The sequence below is a fragment of the Chelonoidis abingdonii genome, chromosome 2 (assembly GCF_003597395.2).
Source record: "Chelonoidis abingdonii isolate Lonesome George chromosome 2, CheloAbing_2.0, whole genome shotgun sequence".
Taxonomy (NCBI): domain Eukaryota; kingdom Metazoa; phylum Chordata; order Testudines; family Testudinidae; genus Chelonoidis; species Chelonoidis abingdonii.
This window is the reverse complement of record NC_133770.1, coordinates 222,298,822-222,322,341: the sequence shown is the minus strand read 5'-3', so window position 1 is coordinate 222,322,341 and position 23,520 is coordinate 222,298,822. Positions and strand designations below refer to the sequence as shown.

The following is a 23,520-nucleotide window of genomic DNA, read 5'->3' as shown; positions in this document are numbered from 1 at the left end:
GGCAATGTTGCTAATTAATAAAAAGACGACGCTTACGTGATATGTTCTGCTACTTTTGAAGTGTCTTCATCATAGGCTTGATATCTCCCAATAATCTGGTTTATCATCATAGTCTCAGTTGTCTTTATCACCATTGTGTGGGGTTTGAATATAGGGCCCTCTAGCACATTTTTCACCTTAATTGTGACTGGAACTGGTTTTACTTTGTAGGTATTACTAATTGATTTGTGAAATGCTGCTTTATTTGTAACGACAACACTCAAGTTCATGCTTTGCATTTCCTCATAATTGATCTCCTGCAATAAGCACACACACAAAAACTGAAACATCACTCAAAAAATAAACACAGAATTTGACATCCAAATAATGTTTAAAAGTTCAATCTTTAAAAACTTTTTTTTTTTTTTTCAGCAAAGAAAATAAGGAATGGCTTAAGGCTAGCTAAAGATGCCTGATTGACAGTACCAGAAAAAAATAAGTGTTATTTAAACTTGTCAAGTCTTCTTTTAATATATAATGTCATGTATATCAAATAGTATACAGCATAAGGACACAATATCTTGTCATTTATATGGATAAATTCAAAGTAATAGCTTCAGGTCGCTGACTTTGGAGAGAACACTATCTTCTGGCCTTGGGGATGGACTCTCACTCCATGCATCACAACTGGAAAAAGGAGGTAGAATGCATCCGTTCCATACTAGCTGTCGTATATTCTAGCTTTTGCCCTCTAATCATTATCATATTTAGCACTGAAAGTGCTTTTCATCTGTAGGGCTTAAATCACTTTATAAACATAGTTAAGCATTGTTACCCACAAATTAAAGAAAGGGAAATCAAAGCACAGAGATATAAAGACCTGATATGCTGAGAGTTACTGAGCATCCTCAACTCGTGTTGACTTTAGGGGAAACTGAGGATGCTCAGCAGCCTGCAAAATCAGGCTCTAAATGATTTACCTGATGTCACACACAGAATCAATGGCAGAGTCAAGAATGGGACCCAGGTCTCCTAAACTGAAGGGAAACATGGTTTCCTTTGTTTTCATATTAAGTACATATTCAGTACATCTAGGTAAAATATAGAAATGGAGGAGTGTTCCATCTGTAAATTATTTGCTATTCACATGCTGGTAAAATGTAAATAGTTTTAGTTAAAATTAATATCCTATGTAATTTATTCTAATATTTTTAAAAGTCTCATTATGATTTTTTTTTTTAAAAAAGGACACTCTACAGTATACACTTACCTTTACAAGAGTCAAAACTCCTTCATTTGTTCGAGCATCTGTCTCTATACGGAAATAACCCCCTTCATTCCCAGAGGCAATTGTAAAGTTTGCCAGCCAATTATCAGAGAATTTTTCATCTTTGTCAGATACTTGCAGTCGCATAATTTCCACATTTGCTCTGTTTTCCTCGACACTGCCTTCATACTGCAATCAAACAATAGACCTTTTAAGAAAATGTTAAGTCTACTGTATTTCATTATGGCAAAATGAGTCCTTTGTGTGCCATGTGATAGTAAATTACCTGTTATTACCAGATATAGGAACACACAGAGACTGTTAACAAACAAACATACTTACTGTCTGCCTTTCAAAAACAGGAATATTGTCATTGACATCCAAAATCTGGATTTTTACAGTACTGGTTGTAGCTAGCCCAGTTTTGTCTCCATCTCTGTCTCTTGCTTCTACAGTGAAAGTGTAGTTACTTTGTTCCTGTGTCACATTAAAAAATAAGTGTTTAAATTTATACAGAAACCAATTACAAAACTATATAAAACATCTTTTGCTCTGGTACATTATCTCTATTTTTTCTTTGATACGGAATGGCCGACTATAGCAGTATGTTTAATTAATTTTAAATTCCATTCATCATAGAGTTGTTCCACCAGAGTCCTGAGCTCAGGAATGCACTTAGCATTTTCCCAAATAACTTAGTAAATGGAGAGTGGAAAGAATTTGAGAAACATAAAAGAAACAAGAATAACAACGCCAGCACAAAGGACTTTGGGAATTTTATCATTGTTTAATTTGGGCTTGAAAATGGTCACTCCATAGCTGGAGGAAAGGGAAAGTTATAGTGAATACTATATATGATAAAATAATTATTGTTACATTATTACACACAGATTACAGACATAATTAGTACAGATTTATACTAATAGTTTAGTTATTTCTCTCTGGCATGTGCACTACCTCATTCTAGGCACCCANCTACTTTGTTCCTGTGTCACATTAAAAAATAAGTGTTTAAATTTATACAGAAACCAATTACAAAACTATATAAAACATCTTTTGCTCTGGTACATTATCTCTATTTTTTCTTTGATACGGAATGGCCGACTATAGCAGTATGTTTAATTAATTTTAAATTCCATTCATCATAGAGTTGTTCCACCAGAGTCCTGAGCTCAGGAATGCACTTAGCATTTTCCCAAATAACTTAGTAAATGGAGAGTGGAAAGAATTTGAGAAACATAAAAGAAACAAGAATAACAACGCCAGCACAAAGGACTTTGGGAATTTTATCATTGTTTAATTTGGGCTTGAAAATGGTCACTCCATAGCTGGAGGAAAGGGAAAGTTATAGTGAATACTATATATGATAAAATAATTATTGTTACATTATTACACACAGATTACAGACATAATTAGTACAGATTTATACTAATAGTTTAGTTATTTCTCTCTGGCATGTGCACTACCTCATTCTAGGCACCCATGTGCCTGTCTCCCCCCTACGCCTCAGAGTGATCCACAGATGAAGGAAAATACATATGTTCTTCCACCTGAATTGTACGTGGGGCCTAATCCAGTAGGCGTGCCGAAAGCCTGCTTAACTCCGCACGAAACAGATGGGGGAAGGAAAAGAGAAGGACCTCCTTTATAACCATTAGCCCAGTGGTTAGGGTACTCATCCAGGATGTGGGAGGCCCTCCATTCAAGCCCCCTTCTGCCTGATGAGGTGAAGGGAATTGAACAGGGGTGTCCCACCTCTCAGGGGAGCACTCTAATCACTGGCCTATGGAATATTCTGATGTGGCACTTCCTCAAAATGGAACTTCAGTAAGAGAGATTAAAATAATTGAATAATTAAATATTAAATGAGCCAGAGAGAAATAGAATCATGTTATAGCCTAGTGATTAGGGCATTTAAGAGATGCGGTAGATCCCTGTTCAAATCCCTTCTCCTCATCAGGCAGTGGGGGGACTTCACTGGGGGGGGTCTCTCATAGCCCGTGTGAGTACTCTAACCCAGGGGTCGGCAACCTATGGCACGCGTGCCAAAGATGGCACGCAAGCCGATTTCGAGTGGCATGCAGCTGCCTGTCGCTGTCTCGGCCTCCAGCCTAACTCAGCCCCCTTGCCCACTGCTCTCCCTTGCAGGGGCAAGAAGCAGAAGCTTGGTTCTGCAGCAGCCAAGCTTCCCCCCTCTCCTGTTTCTTCCCCCAGCGTGGTTCTTTCCTGCCCCGCCCCCTCTCCTTCCCTGAGCCAATCAGCTGATGGCTCTTGCGAGGGGGATGGGGGGAAGAGCTGCAGCATGCACACAGCTCCGTACAGGATGCAAAGAGAGGTAGGGACGGGGCCTTGGGGAACGGGGTGGAACAGGGCACATCCCTTCCACTCCTCTGCCATGAGCCACTCAGGGCAGGGGGCTGGGAGCACCCCAGCCCTCTGCCCTGACCCCCCCACACTCAGCCTTCTACCCTGCACCCCCCCATACCCCCAAGCCCTCTGCCCTGACCCCCACACACACTCAGCATTCTGCCCTGCACCCCCCATACCCCTGCCCTGACCCCCCCCATACACTTAGCATTCTGCCCTACACCACCCCACACCCCCAGACCTCTGTTCTGATCCCCCCTCCCCCAGCCCTCTGCCCTGACCCCTGAACCCCACCCCCCAGGTCTGGGGTCCCGGTCGCAGGCTCTGCTCAGCCCACTGCCGGCCTAGGTGAACAGAACCCCAGGCTGGCAGTGAGCTGAGCAAGCTGGCGGCGTAAGATCAGCCTTTTAATTTAATTTTAAATGACACTCCTTAAACATTTTAAAACCTTGTTTACTTTACATACAATAGTTTAGTTATAGAATATAGACTTATAGAAAGAGACCTTCTAAAATGTTAAAATGTATTACCGGCATGCGAGACCTTAAATTAGAGTGAATAAATGAAGACTTGGCACAGCACTTCTGAAAGGTTGCCGACCCCTGCTCTAATCACTGGGTTAAAGGTTGTACGGGAGGTGCCCATACTCATGACTTAGGCAGTTGAATGCCAATCTGCCCCCGGTTTGTGAATCACAAGCAGAGCTAGATACCTCTCTGCAGTCTGGACTTGGGTCCTGAACTCGGAGAGGGGAGGGGCTTAGCATCTTATATTGGCTAGCTTAAGTGGCTGCCCACTTCCCATGCTGGCTTTATGGATCACAATCTAAGATTCTCTCTCTCTCTATTTATTGTGTAGGAGGCTAGACACTTAACTCAGCTTTGTGCATCTCAGTGCTGTCCCTGTGATTTTCTAGGTGCCTAAAAGTTAGACACCGTGATGCTCAGCATCACAATGCCTATGTTCAATTTATTGATCTGGGCCCAAGCAACTGCAGGGCAGCTTTCACACAACTGTACCATGCTGTACTTACTATGGTTTTGTAATAAGAACATGTTCACTGTGAAAGAGAGTGCAAATGGCTAGTACACTCACGCTTTCTATCACCCGTGGAGGGCATGTGGAGTTGCAGACTGGGTGACAAAAACATTTCCTATGGTATAGGTGGTAATGTCACTCTGTCAGTATCAATTCCCAATATCACCCAGGACTACTTCTACCAACTGACCCACCATCACTCCGTCAATGTATCCTGAAAGATGAACCGAGGGGCTGAATTTCATAAGTCGTCCATCCCTCACAGCTGAAGAACCCCGTTGACACGCCCGCCAAGTAACAATAAGCACCCTCTGTAACTGCTGAAGACATTCCAACAGGTGTATCCCCTTAATGACAAACTTTCCTGCCATATCCACCCACCACCAGAATGCTATGGGTGTTATGAGAGTGCTCTATAAAGACAACAGGTTTGTATACATGTAGATAGCTAATGGAAGGAGCACCATCTATTGGCCAATAAGAATATGTAGCATTACATACAAGTTAGTAGGTTCACAGAATCATAGAATACCAGGGTTAGAAGGACCTCAGGAGGTCATCTAGTCCAACCCCCTGCTCAAAGCAGGACAAATTCCCAACTAAGTCATCTCAGCCAGGGCTTTGTCAAGTCTGAGCTTAAAAATCTCTAAGGAAGGAGATTCCACCACCTCCCTAGGTAACACATTCCAGTGCTTCACCACCCTCCTAGTGAAAAAAGTTTTTCCTAATATCCAACCTAAACCTCTCCCACTGCAACTTGAGACCATTCCTCCTTGTTCTGTCATCTGGTACCACTGAGAACAGTCTAGATCCATCCTCTTGGACCCCTTTCAGGTAGTTGAAAGCAGCTATCAAATCCCCCCTCATTCTTCTCTTCTCTCTGCAGACTCAACAATCCCAGTTCCCTCAGCCTCTCTCATTAAGTCATGTGCTTCACCCCCCTAATCATTTTTTCGCCCTCCGCTGGACTCTTTCCAATTATTCCCACATCCTTCTTGTAGTGTGGGGCCCAAAATGGACACAGTACTCCAGATGAGACCTCACCAACGTTGAATAGAGGGGAATAATCACATCCCTCAATCTGCTAGCAATGCCCTATATGCAGCCCAAAATGCCATAGCCTTGTGTGCAACCAGGGCACACTGTTGGCTCATATCCAGCTTCTTATCCACTGTAACCCTTAGGTCCTTTTCTGCAATATTGCTGCCTAGCCATTCGGTCCTTAGAATAAAGTTGTTGCTAACACTTAACATGCAGCTTTTAAGAGTGGGTTACAGAAGTCTGCCTCTGGCAATCCATGTCTTAATTTTCAATATAAACCCACAAACTCTAGGGCCAGCTATATGTATCAGCAGTCTTATAGAATCAGATCGTGATGCTTAAAGTTTGCTCACATGATGGAATAAGGAGACCCCCTTTCTCCCCCCTCTGTGATTGCTACTCATACTGTGGACAACAATGGAGTGGGGACAGAAACTGTCACTGGGCCAATACTCCCCTCCTGTGCAGTTGAGGACAACTGGATAAACAGAGCCTTAACTCTTATCCCCCCAAAATGCACCAGCCAGCACAGCTGAGCAGACAGAAAAGGAGAAAGCTGATCTAGGAAAAGGGCTATGTCTTCAGTTCCAGGAGGGCCAGGGAGATGGAGGTTGTGGGTCAGAAGATCTATGTATTCTGTCCTCATCCAGTGAACAGGATGAAGCAGCAAGGAGGGAAGAGGGCTGATATAGTGTTGTTAAAACTCTAAGAAAGAGGCTATAGAAGAGTGTAGTTTACCTCTCTGTCAAGATAGAATGTTGCTGTTACAACTTCGCCGGTGTTTTTTTTAATACTGAATGAAGATGGCTGATTTTGAAGAATCCTGAAAGCAATTTTGGAATTTATATTATTCGGCTCATCTGCATCAGTTGCATTTATCCTCATCACAAGTGTACCTGAGAAATAAAAATAACAATAATAAAAAAAATAGATAGATAGATTTACATTGCCCTTGTTCATGCATTGGCAAGTATCATTTATAGAACACAAAATGGAGAGTTTTCAGAACCACTTAACTGCTTTTTTGTTGTACTTCTAATTACTGCTTTTATTAAGAGTTGGAGAAATGTCTTTTATTTTTTAACACTTTCAACCAATATGTCATTAGATAGCATGTATAAGCAAACAAATGCACATCATGGATACACATACTAAAGCAGGGGCGGGGAAACTTTTTGGCTTGAGGGCCACATCGAGTTTCCAAAATTGTTTGAAAGACTGGTTAGGGGAGGCTGTGTCTCCCCAGACAGCCAGGCGTGGCTTGGTCCTTGCCTCCTATCTGACCCCCTGCTTCTCACTCCATGACCGCTCCCCCGGGACTCCTGCCCCATCCAACCCCCCATTCCCCGTTGGCTCCCCCGGGACTCCTGCCCCATTCACCATCCCCTGCTTCCTGTCCCCTGACCAATCCCGGACCCTCCACCCGATTGCTCCCTGTCACCCCATTCAACCCCCCGCCTTTATCATTCCTGACTGCCTCCCTGGGATCCTTGCCCCATTCAACCCCTGTCCCCTGCCCTCTGACCACCCCAACCCCTATCCACATCCTCACCCCCGACCACCTCTCCGAACTCCTCTGCCCTCTATCCACCCCCCTCCCTTACTGCGCAGCACAGAGCACCAGTGGCTGGTGGCATTACAGCCACGCCACTCAGAGCACTGGGTCAGGCCGCAGCTCTGCAACTGTGCTGCCTGGCTGCCCAGAGCATTGTGCTGGTGGTACGGCGTGCTGAGGCTGCAGGGGTGCTGGCACAGCAGGGGAGGGGCCGGGGGTAGCCTCCCAGGCCAGGAGCTCAGCGGCCGGGCATGAGGGTTTCACGAGCCAGATGTGGCTCGCGGGCCACAGTTTGCCCACCTCTATACTAAACCTCAGTAGATCAGAAAAGACAAATGGCCTAATATGGGTGGTCTTTAACTAAAAGTTTTAAAAAAATGATAGAAACTGCATGGGTATAAATTAATACAAACAGAAAACAGAGACAAAAATATCTTTTTAAATCATCTGCCCTATCTCCCATGCCTGACACTCTAAAATGGGTTGCCTCTTGAAAACAGTCCTTTGACCATTATGTATGTGTGTCACTGCCCTCTGATGGCTACGGTCAGAACTACTCATTTATATATCGTAGGCGTTTTACTGCTAGCATATAATGGAAAGTCTCTTTTAGCTCAAGTGACAGGAGTCTGTGCTTTTGAAGAAGGCGGACCTTAGTTCAAACTGGGGTCTCTAGTTAGACACTCAAATCTATATCTAATTTTGCCTGAACCTGATTTTCCAAGCTGATCACTAAACAGCTCTCATTTGAATTGAGGGAGCTCAGCACCTCACAAGAGCAGACCCTCAATAACCTTTCAGCCTTATGCTCACCATCAGGCTGAAATGCATACAGAGTAAAGGATTTATCAAGCTGTTTTCCCAAAACACTCCTTTCTTAACACTACTAACAACAGATGTTTTCACCTCTCAGAAGCCTGATCTGAAACCACTAAAGTCAACAGACAGATTGTAATTGACTTCAATGGGCTTTGAATGAGGCCAGCACTTGGTAGGGGTGAAATATTCCTCTCTAACCCGCAGTTAAATATGCAAGTGAATATGCTTTGCCTAATGAACTGAAATGGGAATGAGGGTATGTGATCCACTCCTGAAAGCTGAATTGGAATGGGGCTGCAATCCCTGCACACTCATTATAGGGTTTTGTGATCACTGGATATGGGTAACGTCAGACTCAGTGACCATTTACCTACTTGCCCAGCTGTATATGCTGGGCTATGCAATACTCATGAAGAGTCCAGCTGCAGCATCACAGGGGGGAGTGGAGTTCCCCTGCTTACCTGCTCTGCAGCCACTCTCCCAAATCACCACTTGAATATCCTGAGGCTTTTGCACAGCCCACATTTTCATGTGTCAGTTTGATCCTAGAAAAATTGTTCCTAAGGGGAAGTACAGATCTGTGATGGGTGTCATTTAGAAACGAAGAGGCTGCTTTCTCCATTCTTCCAATGCTATATCTCTCTTTTCCACTTTACACATTTTATAGACCTGGAATTTCTCAACATCTTAAGCAAGTGGCCTGATTCAGTGCTGCTTACTGGTGGGGTGTGTCCTGATGCAATCTTAACTGTCACTAAAAAAGTTTGTCTGTTTACTTTCAAGAGTCTTTTTCCTGAGAGAATAAGTAAAATCACATATACTGCTCTAGTTAGGAAGCGGTGAGAAGCATACCATACAGGACTGTTATCAAAAGTAATGGCAGGAGGGGTTAAGTGACCACATAGAACCACTATTTAATTTATTAATACAATTAGAAAAATAGTATTTTACCTGATTCACTTAACTCTTCAACAGAGCCAGTAAAAACTTCCTTTGAAAACACTGGGTAATTGTCATTTATATCCTTAACTTTAATTCTCAGGTCTATTGGCTCTTCCACTTTTTTCCCATTCTGATCAAATGCATGACCTTTAAGCTGAAATAGACAAATAAATAACAGGAAAATAAAAATATCTACATTGACAGAAATTGTTAATTATCATTTTGCATTGGAGAAAAAGTCAAGAGACATTAAAACAAAAAGAGATGGCAATTAATTTGTAAAGTTAAAGAGAGAGCACATATAGAAAAAAGTAAGTTAGAGCCCACTAATTCAACTTACATAGAACATTGGAGTCTTTTCTCGGTCAACTCTTCTTGTTATGTTCAGTTCTCCAGTTTTTCCATTGATAACAAACAATCCATCGTTCACTCCTTGGCCAGAAATTGTGTAAGTAATTACCACCCCTGGATCATTTGCATGATCAGAAGTTATCTAACAAGAACACAACAGGAATTAACAGAGGTAATTGCACTCAGTAAATGGAAGTTCTTTAAAAAACATATATATATAAATATACTATGGACAACAAGCAAGTTACAGTACATGCCCTAACTCTGTAGAGGAAGCTAACAGTGCATTCTCTTTAATTTTCAGGAAAAAAATGTTTAAAAAGGACAAGAAAAGATGTTAGTTATTTATTGTAAAAATATGAGCAACTACAAAGTTAAGGGCTAGCTTTTGCCTGGCCTTTCTTTGGCTGCAAAGAGGTAATGAAGGATGCAAGGAGCTGGAACCTCACATGTCCTGCGCAAGGACAGAGTGCAGGCACTATTCCTTCCTATCAAACCTGAGAAGCACCAACCACTCCAGAAAGGGCGTGGAAAAGGAGAATCATGGCCTCTCCCACCACTCTGTAGTGATTCTCAGAACTAACTGGGTATGCCACAGTAAATGTACTGTACCATCATTAGGAATGTAGCAATTTTGTGCATTTTGCTGTGTCTCTGGGAGCCTCCTGAGGGCATGAGGAGATAACGGGCTCTGTGGATGAGGGGAAAGCAGTGGATGTGTTATTCCTTGACTTTAGCAAAAAATACAGTCTCCCACAGTATTCTTGCCAGCAAGTTAAGGAAGTATGAGCTGGAAGAATGGACTATAAGGTGGACAGAAAGCGGGCTAGATCGTCGGGCTCAATGGGTATTGATCAATGGCTCCATGTCTAGTTGGCAGTCAGTTTCAAGCAGACTGCCCCAAGGGTTGGTCCTAGGGCCGGTTTTGTTCAATATCTTCATTAACGATCTGGAGAATGGCGTGGACTGCACTCTCAGCAAATTTGCAGATAACACTAAACTGGAGGAGGGTAAGATACGCTGGAGGGTAGGGAAAGGATACAGAGGGACCTAGACAAAATTAGAGGATTGAGCTGTCATAAACAGATGGTTAGGGTAATGTCTCTTTTACCTGTAAAGGGTTAAGAAGCTCAGTAAACCTGGCTGACACTGACCAGAGGACCAATAAGGGGACAAGATACTTTCAAATCTTGGTGGAGGGAAGTCTTTGTTTGGTGCTTTTTGTGTTGTTGTTGTTCACCTCTTGGGACTAAAAGGGACCAGACGTACATCCAGGCTCCTCAAATCTTTCTGAAATCAGTCTCTCATGTGTCAAACTTGTAAGTAATCGGTCAGGCAAGGTGTGTTAGTCTTATGTTTGTTTTTCTCAACTTGTAAATGTTTCTTTTTTGCTGGAAGGATTTTACCTCTGTTTGCTGTAACTTTGAATCTAAGGCTGGGGGGGGGGGCGGGGAACCTCTGGTCTATAGGAAACTGATGACCCTGAAAAGCATTTTCCATCCTGATTTTACAAGAGATATATTTTTACCTTTTCTTTCTTTAATGAAAAGCTTTCTTTTTAAGAACATGATTGATTTCTTCCTTGTTTTAAGATCCAAGGGGATTGGATCTGGACTCACCAGGGATTGGTTGGGGGCGCGGAAGGAGGAGGTGGTTAATTTCTCCTTGTTTTAAGATCCAAGGGGTTTGGATCTGTGTTCACGCGGGGAACTGGTGAGCCTTCTCAAGGCAACCCAGGGAGGGGAAAGTTTTGGGGGGACCAGAAAGTACCCAAGACACTTAAATTCTGAGTGGTGGAGTGTTACCAGATCTAAGCTAGTATTTCAGCTTAAGAAGTGTCCATGCAGGTCCCACATGTGTATCTAAAGTTCAAAGTGAGGGAGAAAACCTTGAACATGAACCAAAAGAAACTGTGAATGAGGTTCACAAGGACAAGTGCAGAGTCATGCATTTAGGACGGAAGAATCCATTTCACTGTTACAGACTAGAGACTGAATGGCTAGGAAGCAGTTCTGAAAAAAAGGACTTAGGGGTTACAGTGGAATGAGAATCTGGATATGAGTTGACAGTGTGCCCCTGTTGCCAACAAGGCTAGTGGCATTTTGGGCTGTATAAGTAGGGGCACTGCCAGCAGATTGAGGATGTGATCTTCCCCTCTATTTGCCATTGGTGAGGCCCTCATCTGGATACTGTGTCCAGTTTTGGGCCCCACACTACAAGAAGGATATGGTGAAAATTGGAAAGAGTCCAGCGGAGGGCAACAAAATGATTAAGGGGGTGGAGCATATGACTTATGAGGAGAGGCTGAGGAACTAGGATTGTTAGTCTCTGCAGAAGAGAAGAGAAGGATGAGGGGGATTTGATAGCTGCTTTCAACTACCTGAAAGGGGGTTCCAAAGAGGATGGATCTAGACTGTTCTCAGTGGTAGACCAGATGACAGAACTAGGAGGTAATGGTCTCAAGTTGCAGTGGGGCAGGTTTAGTTTGGATATTAGGAAAAACTTTTTTCACAGGAGAGTGTTGAAGGCACTGGAATGGGTTATCTAGGGAGAGGGTGAAATCTCCTTCCTTAGAGGTTTTTTAAGATCAGGCTTGACTAAGCCCTGGCTAGGAAGATTTAGTTGGGAATCGGTCCTGCTTTGAGCAGGGGGTTGGACTAGATGACCTCCTGAGGTCCCTTCCAGCCCTGATAGTCTATGAGTCTATGTCTACCCTTACATCTGGAGTGATAGATCCAGGAGGTGTTGATTTATTGCAGCTAGTGAAGACATGATAAATCGACTGCCCAGTGCACTCCTGTCAGCTCCGGTACTCCACTGGAGCGAGAAGAGCAGGCAGAGTCGATGGGGGAGCATCAGCAGTTGACTTACCTCAGTGAAGACACCGCAGTAAGTAGCTCTAAGTATGCTGACTTCAGCTACACTATTTTCGTAGCTGAAGTTGTGTAACTTAGACCGACTTAGCTTGCTTGCCCCCTAGTGAAGACCAGGCCTGAGACATAATCCTTCTCAGTGCTGCACCTACAATGCAAATTATACAATCTGGTCCTAAAATTTTAGATTGATGTCATTATAGGCAGGGCTGACAGCATCATCTATTATTAAGATTGCCCAACACTTCCTATTATAAGATCTCTTTTCAATTGCTTATAGCTTTGCCAAACTTAAACCATTTGGCTAAAATTCTCCATGTTGCGTGTTTTCATCAGGTTGAATTTTTTTTTAAAGTTTCAGCCAAAATAGGTCAGCCATTTCTAAGAACATGGTTAGGGAAAATATTTTGCGATATTTAAAATATTCTAAGGATCTATTTTTGAATGGATCTAGTGCCCTCATGTTATGGGTTGTTTTTATGTCAAGAATATGCCTTTTGCAGTTCTTATGAAAATCTGTCCAAATTTGGCCAAGTGAAAAGCCTTTGAAAAATATCAGTTCATGCCCACGCTCAATAGACACTTCTTAAGAGTTTAGTAGCTGAATCTTCTGAAGATTCCAGACTTAATGAGCATGCTTCATCCCCTCATGGTTCCTATGTATGGTGGAGTATTATCATGTGCCATCACTACAGAATGACTGAGCATGCTCCGGTAGCTCAGCGCTAAAAGGGCAAAGTCAGACTTCCCTTGTAATTAATACTTTGGGCTGCGATCATGCCGGGCACTGTAACTGAGAGAAGAGAACTCGACTTTCCTGTACTTTCAAATGACCATCCCCTGCTGGCACTGAGGAAGCATGATGGAGGAAGCTGCCTAACTCAAATGCAGAGTGGACAAGAGCCAGACCCAGTGGGGAGGGAATGGAGTAGGTCAGAACAAGGAACTGATGAGACTGGCATGGATGAGGGAATGAAACTCTGACTAGAAGTTGTGGGGAAGGAAAGGCTGGGAGCTGGCTAGGCAGGTAGCCTGGTTGTGGGGGGAGGAGGCAGTGGGACTGGAACTGCTTGGTCAAGGAGACTGAAAGCTGGTGAGAGGATGACTGGAAGCCAGTTGGTGGGCATGGGGGAACACTAAGATCAGATGAAAAACTGGGAAATAGGGGAAAGTCTGGGACTGGGTGGACAATAAGACTGAGACTGGGAGGAGAGGTGGAGACTGGGACTCAGATGGGGAGCCTGGAGTGGGAGACAAGAGAGACTGAGCAAAGAGATTGGGATGCGAAATCTGGTAAGTGGAGAATGGGACAAGGACATGGTTGGGGTGGAAAAGAGAGACAAGTCTGAGTAGACAGGACAAGTGGGGAGGGAAGGAAACAAGAAGGGTCTACATTCACCACCCTTGAGAGACCAAAATGGAATCCAAGATTGATGAATCTCAGCAGTCTTCTGCTGTCAGCAAATATCTGTGAATGCCACTGTCAAATGTGCATTTCATTCCCTTGTAGTTCTGATCCACACAAAGGATGAAAAACTATTATTGCTATCAGTTACTCCTTTAGCTCAAGTGCCAGAAAACTGTGCAGTGGATCTAAAGATTCCAATCTTGCTGTTGTCATTATACCACATGATGGAATTTTTGTTTCTGATGTTTGCTTTTTTAAAAACCTAAGAAATTACATGTTAAGGCTGCAGAGTCACGCACTCAGTAGTCAGGAAATGCTCCCTGAGTGTACGCATTATGACAGTATTTAATTACACGATCATATTTTTTCCACAGGCCCTCTTTAAAAAGTTTTTCACTCGTGGTCACTAACTGTGCGTTCCTCATTTTCTGGGTACCCAACTTGATACTGTGGGTTCTGATTTGCAGCAGTGCTGAGCACTGACAGCTGTAACTGAAATCAACAGGGGTTGGTTGCTATATAATACTAAGTACTCTGAAAAATTAGGCCTTATGCATCATGAGTCATGTGGAGAAAGCGAATAAGGAAAAGTTATTTACTTGTTCCCATAATATAAGAACTAGGGGCCACCAAATGAAATGAATAGGCAGCAGGTTTAAAACAAACAAAAGGAAGTTCTTCTTCACACAGCGCACAGTCAACTTGTGGAACTCCTTGCCTGAGGAGGTTGTGAAGGCTAGGACTATAACAGTGTTTAACAGAGAACTGAATAAATTCATGGAGGTTAAGTCTATTAATGGCTATTAGCCAGGATGGGTAAGGAATGGTGACAAAGGAATGGTTTGTCAGAGGATGCAGATGGATGGCAGGAGAGAGATCATTTGATTGTTACCTGTTAGGTTCACTCCCTCTGAGGCACCTGGCATTGGCCACTGTCGGCAGACAGGATACTGGGCTAGATGGACCTTTGGTCTGACCCAGTATGGCCATTCTTATGTTCTTAAGTGGAGCACCCAAAATAATGAATGCCTTTTATTTTAATCTCTCTGTGCCTCTGCAGACCATCTGTAAAATGGGAATATCACCCCTCCACACAGTGTCATGAAGATAGATTAATTAATGTTTGTGACGCATTCAGATACTCTAGTGATGAGTACCATATAAAAGTCAAAAGGAAAATTAAAAATTCCTTCTTCAGAACAGAGTTTGAACAGTGTGCACTAAATAAGACCTGAGGCCACGTATTTAATAATGAAGAGAGAGAGAGAGAGAGAGACAGTTTATTAATAAAGCACCATCCTTCCTGTGAACTGAATGAGGCAGGGTCATGTGGAAAAAATAGTATTTGATCACGTAATTAAATACTGTATCATAATACATATACAGAAGGCAGGAGGGGCAAATTAAGGCCAACCAACATTAAACCGTGTCCACAGACACCTTTTCTTAAAAAACAAAACCAAAACAAAACAAAAATAAACACTCAAAGAAACACTGTAAAAAACAGGAACTTGACACATATACTAAGTACTGCACAAATAAAGTTGTTCATATGTTGTATAGAACCTACAGCAACTGTTAAATAACTAAAAATCAAACAAAATGTATTACATATTATTCATTCTTGAACAGATACATTGGTGAAGAAAACCCCAATTTTGTAAGGCATAATAAGAGCAACAGTTACTGTTGGCCTAATCCTGCAAAGCATTCATGCTCAAAATACCATTGTTGGGATCATTGCCAAGGTAACATTTTCCTTAAATTGCTGTCTTAAAGAATTAGAGGGTGTTAATAGTTTGTGTGTTTAGAGTAGGCCCCAGCCATATTTTACATGCAACAATGTACTTCCAATAATGTTTCCCATCTTACTGTGTTTCAGTTGTTCTCGACTTACTCTAGCAATTGGATTCATCATCAAACTGTCATCCTCTTCCGAAATCATAGCTGGTGGAACAATCCATTCTCGCTTTTGTCTGATTTTACTATTCTGATTAGACAAATGATCATTTTTGGCAGCTTGATTAAAAACCTATGAAAAAAGCAGGTTTAAATTCCAACATTACATTTTAGCCATTAAACACTAATACTTTTCTCAATTGACCACTGCTGTGTCTAGAACTTCTGGATGTCATTTTCTGCATGTCATTTTAATTAAACAAGCTGATAGTTTAAATTTACACTCTGATTTTACCCTAGTTTTTGTTCTAATAAGTATGGTTTATTTTAATGATAAGGGTCAGACTCTTCCCTGAAAACCCACGTAAGAAATAAATGTGTCTGTTTTTTTTTTTTTTTTTAAACACTCACTTTAAAATGCCAGGTTTAAAATAAATAAAATAAATAAATTAAATTATGAGACAACGGGAAATTAGTCAAATCTCTCAGAATGGCTGTGAATTAAAGTGGTGGCTATCAGACAGGAGGAGAAAGTTATCTATGCAGTCTATTTTAAAGATCTCAGAGTCCTCTCTCATTTCCCTGTTTGCCTTCCTCCCACACCTCCCTTACCCCCATCAAACAACCTCCATCTTCTGTCTTTTGCTGCTCCTTCCATGATGTCCATAGAGACAGAGCCCTCCACATTCATCCTCCCACTGGCTCTTTGTCATTCTCCTGTTTGCCATAATCTTGTCAACCCCAGAAACTTGCGAACTATTTGCTTCCACTACCTTATCCTCTTTCCCATGGAGACCCACCTGTTCTTTCCCACTGCCTGGCTTACTCAGTGCAGTGGCTCTCAGTATCCAGATTCAGATTTGAGGTGAGATTCATGACAGAGTCTTAGGTGCCTAAAATGGCAGCTAGATGCCTAAATTCAACATACAGGCACCACTGGCATTCACAAAACCACTGCTTAGCTACTGCCTACTCCTGGAGGTGTCCAAACTCCCTAGGCACCTAAGTTTCCTCCATTTAAATCCCAGAGGTGCTTAAATTTTGGTTGTTGAGCATGAAGGCAGCTCTCTAACTTGACACTGCTGAGCAGTTTGCTTCCTTGCTTATGCCTAAGCCCCAGTGGGACTCTCAGACTAAGTGTTCCTCCATTGTTATTTCAAGGCCCAGTGCAGTAGGAATGTTCTATGCATGCCTAAAACTGCACAAAAGATGGTGGTAGTGCAGTGCCTAAGTCCCCCTTGTGAATCTCACCTTGATACCAGCCAGAAACTAACAGTTACTACCATTAACTCAGAGAATGTCAAAGTTGATTCATCACAACCATAATATTCTAAGGAACTTTTCTCCTAATGGAAATAGCATTAATGTTGATAGGTTCAGGACTGGGTCTATTCAATTATATTGCTGCAGTAAGCAGTAGATATAATAACTTTTGTGTTGTGCCTACATCAAAGCAACTCAAGCTATTTACCAGTTATAAGTAAAGTGGTCTTTTCTTGTTTACTGTTTGCTCAGAAAACTTTTTTTACACATGGACGTATTTATTTCTCAGCCATTGCTTACCTCTAGGTGAAGTCCATTTCCGAAGTTCAAACAGATCTGTCAAATAAATGACATAGTCAACGTTATTCATTCTGCATCCATTTAGTGGCATTAAGGTACATTTTATACAACCGCACCCAAAACAAACTTCAAAATATAAAAACAAGTAAGAGTCTGATATTGCAAGGCAGGGTGGATTTGATTTAAATCAAATTGATTTAAATCAGGATTTAAATCACTAGTCAGGAAGACTAATCATGGATTTCTACATAAAAGTGCATTCCTTTTGGTTGTTATAACTTTACTACATATTTTTCACAACTCAGAGATAGATGCAGCTTTTATTTTTAGAAGGTAATTTATTTTGAAAACTTTTCAGATTAGTTTTACAGCTATATCAGAAAATAAATGATTGTTTTGTAATTTCGTTTACCAAAAGGTAATTGAAGCAGATATTTATGAAGTCATTGGGAGGTGAACTATTTCCAGTTCAACGGGTTAATCATTCATACTTGGAAGATTTTCATGCTATGCTGTATTAGGAGGAGAACATCACCAGACAGACATTTAAATAGTTTTATTTAACTAAAACAACAACATTATGTATTCTGGATTTTTTTCTTCTACAGCAAACACACAATATTTTAACAAAAGAAGCATATGAATGTTTGAATTTAGTTAAACATTCAAGTTTTTTTTAAATCAGGTTTGTTTTTGTTAAACTTGTTTTTAACTAAAATAGTTAAATGAAATTAAACAAAAAATTAAAAATCGACTATGTCAGCCAAGTCAATATGAGAAACTTAAAATACTGGCTTCTGCAGCTAACTCTGTCGTCTTCACCTTCAATTTCCTGTTTGTTCATAATCTGGAATAGAAAAACAAGCTTTCCTGCTTTTTCAGGTCCCAAACGATTTCTCAGTTTGGAATGAATTAGTCCAAAGGAAGAAAATATTTTTTCTACACCAGCAGAAGAAACTACTGCTGTTAAAAGTAAGATTATAACTTCAACAGCATCTGAATCCAAGTGCTTAAGTGACTTCCACCAATCCACTGGTGTGACTTTCTTTAAAATATCGTCAGCAAACATATATTTCTTGAATGCTTCACCCTTAGCTCTAAAGTTTATTATAGTTGGCATTATAGAGGGCTGATTGCTGGATGTCCATGTCATAGCCAACTCCTCTTCTTCAGCAGTTAAGGTTTGACCCTGGTACCGAGTATTGAGAATATCTGCAAGAAAATGAGCTGGAGATAGTGCTTGTCCCATTCGTTTTTTTAATGCTTGCAATTTAACTCTGCCATTGCATATTTCTCTTCTTAAGATCTCACTCAATTACTCCCAAATTTCAACAGTGTCAGCAATAAAACAGCCATTTTCCTGCATTTTGTTCAAGGCTACAGAAATAGGCTTCAGGGTACTCAGCATGTGTTGAACCCTTCTCTGAAGCCCAATGTTGAGAACTTTGGCTGTGGCAGTGCCATCTATTTTTTCACTATTTTGTTCACAAAGTGTCATCAGATTAAGCCAGTTCTTGATATAGTGCTCAAAACAGTTCACTACTGACTTCCAGCGCATGTCTTGTGGGAGCGTTAGCTTGGTTCCTCCAACTTTTTTCAGAGCAGCTGCAGCAAAGTGGTTGTTATGGAAGTATTTTGGAATTTCAACATTAGCCTTTATTTCTAGAACACTGAAGTTTTTGGCTAGGAAGTGCATCAAATGAACACTGCAACCATATGTTATTAGTTTGGGACTCCCTTCACTCTCTTCCAAATAATTTCTTCTTATCTTGGATATATTTGTAGCATTGTCTGTGACCAAGCTGCATACTAGACATTTGAATTTTTTTTCAGTTTGTTATAGCTTTTACTGCTACTTCTTGTAAGCATTCTGCTGTGTGCGCATTTCCTGATGTATCAATTGTTTCTGTAAGGAAGACATTCCTTCTTCTGTTGTCACAAGCACATACAACAGGATCATCATGGACATTGCTCCACCCATCAGGACTCAGGTTAACAATTTTACCCTCTAGACCATTGGCACTCTGCTCAATTTCTCTTTTACACACTTTATCCAACAATTTGCCTGCGACATCTGCTCTGTTGGGTGGACTCTATTCTGGTCTTAATGACTGAACCATGTTAATGAAATGTAGGTTCTCAATCGTACAGAAAGGAGAGTTTGTTGCATATAAACCAGGCAATTTTTTCATCAATTATCTTTTTTTTGTAATCTACTGGCTCTTATCACAAACGTATCTATATTTTTTTCTGGATAATGGAGGTTTTCTTTTTTCTTTTTGCTACAGCTGATATAGTGTGGCTATGTGACATACATGATGTGACTGAATTGGCAGATAACTCTGAAACTATAGAAAATGATGGTGATTTGAAGGTAGGTAGTCTTCAGAATCCTGTATGTTGAGGAAGGAGTCTCCTAAACAAAATAAATCAATGCAGTTATTTAATTATTATTACCATACCGCTCATTTAGTATTACTCATTGCATCCACTGACACTCAGTAGTACTTTAAAAGTGAAATTGTAAAAGGAAGATCTGCCTATTTCAGCTATTTATTTTTTTATCACAACTGCATCTAAAATGATAGTACCACAGAGTAACAACTATATTTTTTGCTCAAACTTGAGAATTCAAGAATAGTCCAGAAGGAAGACAGGGCAGTCCTTAAGAAAGAATATGAAATAAAAAGGTTTGACAACCTGAAGATCTGCATGTTCAGACATGTTTCCTTTAATCATCTTCATGCAGCTTCCTCCGAAGGAACACTTCCATCGAGGTCGTTCCATTGGGGCAACAGGTTTGCATTCTCTTGTTTTGCAACTGTTTGCATTTTTGCACACAGTCCCTGTCTTACCCACAGGTAAGGAACTCACATTAAAATTCCCAAACTGGGTTCTTTCGGCTGCTGCATATAAGGTCTTTCCGCTTCTAGTGAGAGAAGTATGGTAGATCTAAATCAAAGTGGACAGGGCTACACTCAGAAAGGCTTCAAGATCTTCTGGAATAAATGTGCTCAGACAAGTGTCGTTTTGTTTCTACTGCTGTTCATTCTCACATGTTATCTCCAGCATTTCTTTCTTGTCCGATCTATTTCACCCCAACAATCTGTACTATTCACTGAACTTTTTGAAACTTGCACTTTTAGAGAGAGTAAGGGATTGACGCTGTGTACACAAATTGCATATGCAGAGATAACATGCGTGTTAACACAGCAGCTGTTTAAAATAAAATAAATAATATTAGAGGTGAGAATAACAGACTCAACCCTATTGTCTATGAGACACAAATCCAGTCTGAGAACTGCAAAACTAAGCATCTTTGATGATATCTTCTAGACAGGTCCATTGGTAGATAGAAAGATTAATTTAAGTAATCTATACAGAAGCCCCTGGAGCTCCATAAGATTGCATCCCTAATCCATGAACTATTAGAACTCATTTACTTTTCTTAAACATTACATGAATATACTGTCTCATACTACAGAATTAGAATTTATAATCCCTGTTCCATGTTGAGATATCTTTGAGCAATAATGTATCTATCTTTAGATTGGATTTTTTTGATAAAATGTTTTTGAGGAAAAAACCTATCTGATTAAATTAAAAAATCTTTTTTTAAAATTAAAAAAAAAATCATTGATTTGTATCCATCCTGATTGCAAGTCATTTAGGTGCTTTTGAAAATTTTACCCACAGTCTATGAAGTACACAAATATTTTATAATTAGAAAATTGAACAAGGTTAGAATCTTTGCAAGCCTCTCTTTTAAGAGAAGCAGGAAGCACGCAAGAATTCATATATTCTCTTTTTCTTATGCATAAGTGATCACCTCTTGGTTCAACAATAAGTCAATGGGAGCCTTCCATTGACTCAGACAGGTGTAGGATCAGGCCCATAATGCTAAAGTCAGCAGTATTAGGATGAACCTTTGTCTCTTCTGGAGCACCTCTGCCCTGTTAGGCCATGGATCACGCAGAAGCATCGAAAAGGTTTCAGGTAATGTCTTAAAGCAAGGATATATCAAAATAACTTCTTCATTTATACTTATGAAGTGAAAGAGGTAATTCTGTCCCTAGAAACCTTTACCATAATAGCCTTTAACTCCATATCCTATACTCTAAAATGCATTAGATATTTTTTCCATATGTCAATAGTGTGCGCACAGTTGAGGGGAACTGCACCTGTATTCTCCCTCTGTGGTCCCTTAAGGGCACCTACTGAAGACTCCCAGCTCCTCTCTTGGGTTAAGACCCCAACTCTCTCCCTCCTGTTTTTTTAAAGCAGCTCCCTGCATTATGTTGTGTTAATCTAAGAAAGTCAGACTACCTAAACAGGCCAGCATCTTTGCTTTCCTTCTGAAGGCTCTGCACAGTATAACTGCCCACAGTTACATGTCACCACACAACTCTTTCTAAGCAAACACATTTATTCTTAAAAGAAAACCATTGACGAGAAAACATCTTAAAAACAATAAAGAAACGACATACATGCTAAAAAGCTTCTCAGAGGTCACGCCATCTCAAACCTCAGGCTGTGGTCAATGTCAGTTCTCCAAAACCCACAACTGGGTTTTGCCTGTGAGAACAGAACAGCCATACTGCGTCAGATCAAAGGTCCATCTAGCTCTGTATCCTGTCTTCCAATAGTGGCCAATGCCAGGTGCCTCAGAGGGAATACCAGAACAGGTAACCATCAAGTGATCCATTTATATGTTAACGTGCATGTGTTGTATTACTCTGATTAGTTTAAAGTTCTAGGTCGAAATCACCTCCAGTGAATTTGCACTGTCTGTGATTTGGGGGGTTGTCATAAAGTAGCATAGTGTAAGGTAAGGGTTAATTCTTTGCCTGTTTTTTTAAAAAAAAAAAAAGGGGTGAACAAAGGGAACCAAAACCCTGACCAGAGAGCCAATCACGAGAACTGGATTGTTACAAAGTCAGGGGCGGGAATTGTATACTCGGGGTTCTTGTATGTTCCGTCGGACTATGGGTAAACCAAGCTTTTTCTTCTAACTCCATCTTATCTCAAATCTTCTCCTAAACATACTGTGCGTACAAAAAGGAAAGCAACAGTAATTCGGCTATGATATGAGCTTTTTGTTGTATTTACATTATGTTGATTTGCTTGACTGGTTAATCAGGGCTATCTTTATAAAGAATGGAACCAGACTGTTTGTATATTCTGATTTATTTTCATATTCTTATGAGCAAGAGCCTGTATTAGAGTCTCTTACATGGCAAGAATTAGTGTTTTCGGGATCTTTTAAAAATTTTTTTTAAGAAACAAGGAGAGTTATTTCTATCTTGACATTTTAATCTTAAAAAATGATAAACAATAGTTCTTTTGACCAAACTGGTGGGGAGTTTCTTTTCCCTAGTGAAGGCGAAAGGAAGCGAAATAGCCAGGCTGTGGGCTATTTTCCTATTGTTTCCCAGGGAAAGAGCAGGCTACCGGCGGGAAAGAGAAAAAGAATCATCTCTGTTTCTTTGTGGTTTGAAGTTTTTTGCTCTAGTTCTGCTACGAGACACGGAGGGAATCTCCTGTGTGCTGCTGTGATTAGTGTTAATGCATAGCCTCGGGGGAAGAGAATTAGCTCTCTTCGTTTGGCATTCAAGAGTGAACTAGTACTCGCCCGGCTAAACCCAAAGGAGGGGAAGCTGGGAGAGGAGAGAGAGAGACCCAGGTCTGGTCTATGGGGTCTTTCCCAAAAGAAGTATATTGGGGATCCAGGATGATAAGAGGTATTCTTATATGGTGGCCAGCGAGAAAAATCCAAAGCTGTAAGTGAGCTTGGGGAGTTTCAGAGTAAGCACCCAGATTTTGGACGCCTAAGTCCAGTATCTGGGACAGGAGAGCTTTACACAAGCCAGTGGAAAACTTAAAATATCCCAAGCATGAGAGTCCAGGCACGAAGTTGACTTAGTCACATTCCCTGTAGGTTATAAGCAGTCATGACTATGCAGGTTTTGTCAGCAGCATCTCAAGAGAAAGGCCTCCAGGGGAAGATATACTTCGATCTAAAGGCCGATGTTCTCCGTATGCTTCATTAACTCTGATGGGCCTTCCACAGACCAGCAATTCTAGACCTCGGACCTTTTGTTTAGTGGGGCATTCCCTCAGTAAACACTACATAATACAGAATACATAGTCAATATTCCTACACTTCACATACCAAAAATGATACGTGCCGTACAATAGATAAATCAATTCAGACAAACCATCGACCTTTCAATGACACCGTCATCTGCTTATCTTAGCAATAAAAATAATCGTAATTATCGATTAATATCATTAATATCACTACTATGAGACGATAGGGGTAGCACGTACAAGGACCATAAATGGCTATTAGCCAGGTGGGCAGGGTGTTTCTCTCTCTTCTGTTGCCAGACCGCTGGGAATGGGCATAGGGGACTGA

The 23,520-nt window shown here is 41.1% G+C and overlaps 1 protein-coding gene across 1 annotated transcript in view; it reads right to left on the bottom strand.

The window, feature by feature from the left end:
* Window positions 1–23,520, bottom strand: part of DSG2 (desmoglein 2) — a 51,467-nt gene that overhangs the window by 14,906 nt on the left and 13,041 nt on the right. The window contains exons 2-9 of the mRNA XM_075062982.1: window positions 17,103–17,138; window positions 15,538–15,672; window positions 9,349–9,501; window positions 9,018–9,162; window positions 6,431–6,588; window positions 1,589–1,723; window positions 1,250–1,435; window positions 37–296 (exon numbers count right to left, since the gene is read on the bottom strand). Coding sequence (XP_074919083.1) covers window positions 37–296; window positions 1,250–1,435; window positions 1,589–1,723; window positions 6,431–6,588; window positions 9,018–9,162; window positions 9,349–9,501; window positions 15,538–15,672; window positions 17,103–17,138 — 1,208 coding nt within the window. The remainder of the gene's footprint in view (window positions 1–36; window positions 297–1,249; window positions 1,436–1,588; window positions 1,724–6,430; window positions 6,589–9,017; window positions 9,163–9,348; window positions 9,502–15,537; window positions 15,673–17,102; window positions 17,139–23,520) is intronic.